The following is a 279-nucleotide window of genomic DNA, read 5'->3' as shown; positions in this document are numbered from 1 at the left end:
TTGCCGGGTACAGATTTCTCGCTGCTGGTGATAGACGAGTGCCACCACACCCACAAGGAAGCCGTCTACAACAAAATCATGCTGAACTACCTCCGGCGCAAGCTCAGCGGGCAGCAGGACCTGCCGCAGGTCCTGGGCCTGACGGCGTCCCCCGGCACTGGTGGAGCGACCTCCTTCGAGGGGGCCATGGAACACATCCTGCAGGTGGGTCCCGCGCCCCCCATCCTGCACTAAGACAGGTTGCAGGGCCCCCGTACAGCTTCCCCTGGGGTGCACGGG

At 64.5% G+C, this 279-nt stretch overlaps 1 protein-coding gene across 1 annotated transcript in view; it reads left to right on the top strand.

Moving 5' to 3' along the window:
• Positions 1–9: 9 nt before the first annotated feature.
• The window catches only part of DHX58 (DEXH (Asp-Glu-X-His) box polypeptide 58), a gene marked incomplete at both ends in the record, with an annotated part of 2,342 nt that continues 2,072 nt past the window's right edge, over positions 10–279 (top strand). The window contains one exon of the mRNA XM_010283827.1: positions 10–204. Coding sequence (XP_010282129.1) covers positions 10–204 — 195 coding nt within the window. The remainder of the gene's footprint in view (positions 205–279) is intronic.

The sequence above is a fragment of the Phaethon lepturus genome, unplaced genomic scaffold (genome assembly GCF_000687285.1).
Source record: "Phaethon lepturus isolate BGI_N335 unplaced genomic scaffold, ASM68728v1 scaffold38373, whole genome shotgun sequence".
Lineage (NCBI taxonomy): Eukaryota > Metazoa > Chordata > Aves > Phaethontiformes > Phaethontidae > Phaethon > Phaethon lepturus.
The sequence above is the reverse complement of the archived record's forward strand: the minus strand, read 5'-3'. Positions and strand labels throughout refer to the sequence as shown.